The sequence below is a fragment of the Clupea harengus genome, chromosome 8 (assembly GCF_900700415.2).
Source record: "Clupea harengus chromosome 8, Ch_v2.0.2, whole genome shotgun sequence".
In the NCBI taxonomy this organism is placed as follows: Eukaryota; Metazoa; Chordata; class Actinopteri; order Clupeiformes; family Clupeidae; genus Clupea; species Clupea harengus.
In genome coordinates this window covers 265,419-268,604 of record NC_045159.1, presented here as the reverse complement: position 1 = coordinate 268,604, position 3,186 = coordinate 265,419, and the positions used below count along the sequence as shown (strand labels likewise).

The following is a 3,186-nucleotide window of genomic DNA, read 5'->3' as shown; positions in this document are numbered from 1 at the left end:
TTCAGGCTTTCAGCCTGTCTGTCTGTCTGTGAATGTGTTCAGGCTTTCAGCCTGTCTGTCTAGCTGTCTGTGAGTGTGTTCAGGCTTTCAGTGTCTCTATCTGTCTGTGAATGTGTTCAGGCTTGCATTGCGTTTGTCAGGGTTAGGATAGATGGCGCCATCTTCAGGCAGAAGAGTGAAATTCCTTTACAAGGGGAGGTGATAAAACAATGGAAAAGAATGTTTGTGTGATTCCTCACCAGCCTTAGCATAAACCATTAGCTTTAGCATATATGGTCAATAGCCATTAGCCTTAGCATATATGGTCAATAGCCATTAGCCTTAGCATATATGGTCAATAGCCATTAGCCTTAGCATACATGGTCAATAACATGGTCTGGCAGGGGGAATTGCTCTGTCAGTTAGCATGTTGCTAGCTTAGCTGCGCTTTAGAAGTGTAGAGGCTTCCTGCTTACTTAACAACCAGAAGTTTTGGAGTTTAAGATGCAGCTGTAGGCAAAGAACGTGCTTGCTGTGTACAAAAAGCTTGGATTCAGCTTACATGCTGCTAAACCACCTGGAAACCAGGGCTACAATGCTAGACTGAATGGGCCTCATTCTTGAACGCAGTTAAGAAGAATTTAAGAAGGAATGTCTTCTGAATTAGATTTAGGAAAACATTTGGCATTCATGAAAGTTTTCTCATCTGGGATTTGTTCTGAACTTCAGAAGACTTTCCGAACTCGAAATAGCAGTCGTAACTCGGCCAGAGTTTTCTCAAATGCGATCCCTTAAAAAACCACAAGATGGCCCACGTTTTTGAGGAATCGCATTTAAGAAAACTCTCCGTGTTAGAAGTGCTAATGGATTTGTGAGAAATCGTTGGTGATTGTGTTCACATCAACTCTACAGACATCTACAGACAATAATTATAATAATAATAATTACGAGAATATTTGTATCATTAACAATTACGTTTCACATGTATAGTCATGATTCTACGAGGCACCGTAATGTCATAAAATAAATAAAAGGACTACATCAGAATGCTGCACTCGTCTAGTGAGCGTCGTTTGGCACTGCCGTCTGTGCAAGTAGCCTACGGCAATCCAGAATTTTCATTTTCAAACTGCTTGTCTAGCACTACCAGAGCAGGGGGTCCCTCTCTACCTTTGAGAGGCTTTTGAAGACCCAACTCTTCAGAGAGCACCTCCCTTCCTAACTGGCACTTCGACTAGTGCTTAACTTGCACTTACAGCAGTTACATTCCTGCACCTCGTTTTTATTTTCTATTTCGTTTTTCTATTTCTTATGTAAAGTAGTATTTATTGTTACACTAGGTCTCTATTGCTCGTAGCTTGACTGTTCTCTCCCTTGTACGTCGCTTTGGACAAAAGCGTCTGCTAAATGACTAAATGTAAATGTGAATGTACACGAACACTGCAAATGTAAGTGAATAAATAAATAAGCACTAAACTCAATCACGTTGATATAGCTATAGTGGAATATAATGGACACATCTACAGTACATCCTGCAATGGTCCACCTCTAAAACGTTGAAGTTAGATCTGCGTTTACTCGACGGTGCTCAGCCTCGCTTTCCGCTTTGACATGACTCGTTTACGAGTTGCTTTCGTGTAGATTCGGTCGATTCCGACTGCACACGTCACTACGGTTGCTTGCCCTTATAAGGAGCTGGCGGGGCGTGTATGTATGCAAATTCAGGAGCACGAGAACGCGCTTTTAATTTAAGAAAACTCTTCCGGTGGAGCACAGCTCAGAACACTTCTGCTGCGTGGGAACACATTTTCAAGTGTTCATGAATTTGTCGGATGTCTTTTTCTTACGTTGTTTTTCCGAAGCCCGTAAGAAACATTTCAGAAGAAACTTCAGAAAATGTTCGAAAATGAGGCCCAATGATCTCAAATAATTAAGTTAGATCCGCACAAATATCCATATGCTATTACTAAATACATAATTATTAGTACAATCAACATCACATTCACCAACAAATATAAGATTTTTTTTCTTAAATAAATTAGGAATATAAATGGCATCATTGTTGTCGTGTTGGTTATCCACAATTTGTTTTAATCAGAAATCCATATTAGAAAAGACCCTGAACATTAGGCTACATAGCGTTTAACCACAGTACTCTTTGGGGATCCTCAGGGAGCAGCCTAAAGGATTTTGGCTTGTGTTTGAACATCACATGACCTAAAACAGCCAATAAAGCAGTATTCCCATGGGAGCCATTTGCAAGCAGGGTTACTGACCGTATATCCAACTCTGTCTCGTGGTCCACTGGCGTTTTGCTATCTGGGATGTAAACATAACAGGCCAGTATAGCAATAATCCACACAGTCCAAGTAGTCCTACGAGACGACATGGCTAACACGCAGAAAGCGCTCTTTAGTGGCCGTTGTGATATTTCATATGATATGAGACCCAAGAATGTGTGTGTGTGTGTGTGTGTGTGTGTGTGTGTGTGTGTGTGTGCCCCATTGGACCCGCCCCCTTTAGAGAATGATGTGAGGCTTTAATTATCAAAAGATATCCACTGTTTTTATTTCAGTTCAGCTTCATACCATGAACACTCAAATTCATCCCAAACCCACACATGACAAGCAGACTCTTAATGATGTGTCTTTGAGAATGATGTCCAAGACGTTTGAGGGGGGGGGGACAAACTAGTGCATATTAAACAGGAGAACATGAGCTCCTCAGTTCAGCTTGTCAAAGTACTTGAGTTTCCCAGATGGGTCCGGAATGATCTAGAGAGAAAGAGAGATACAATTGACCTCAACACTCATTGTAGGTAAGTGTGTGTGTGTGTGTGTGTGTGTGTGTCACCATGCATATATCTGAAGATGGACACTGCAGTGTAAACACACACACACCACAGTCTCATCAGCCAGGCCACCTAAACAGCCTGGTCCACATGCCTCACACACACACACACACACACACACACACACACACACCACAGTCTCATCAGCCAGGCCACCTAAACAGCCTGGTCCACATGCCTCACACACACACACACACCACAGTCTCATCAGCCAGGCCACCTAAACAGCCTGGTCCACACGCCTCACACACACACACACACACACACTCTTACCGTATCACTGCCAGGCTTCCACCCAGCTGGGCACACTGTGAAAGCAGAGACAGAAGCGTGAGTGAATGAGTGTGTGTGTTACT

At 42.6% G+C, this 3,186-nt stretch overlaps 1 protein-coding gene across 1 annotated transcript in view; it reads right to left on the bottom strand.

Annotated features, from left to right (window-relative positions):
- Nucleotides 1-2,522: 2,522 nt before the first annotated feature.
- prdx4 (peroxiredoxin 4) overlaps nt 2,523-3,186 on the bottom strand; it is a 7,317-nt gene continuing 6,653 nt past the window's right edge. Inside the window, exons 5-6 of the mRNA XM_031571269.2 lie at nt 3,104-3,178; nt 2,523-2,753 (exon numbers count right to left, since the gene is read on the bottom strand). Of these exons, the coding sequence (XP_031427129.1) occupies nt 2,703-2,753; nt 3,104-3,178 (126 nt within the window). The 3' untranslated portion in view covers nt 2,523-2,702. The remainder of the gene's footprint in view (nt 2,754-3,103; nt 3,179-3,186) is intronic.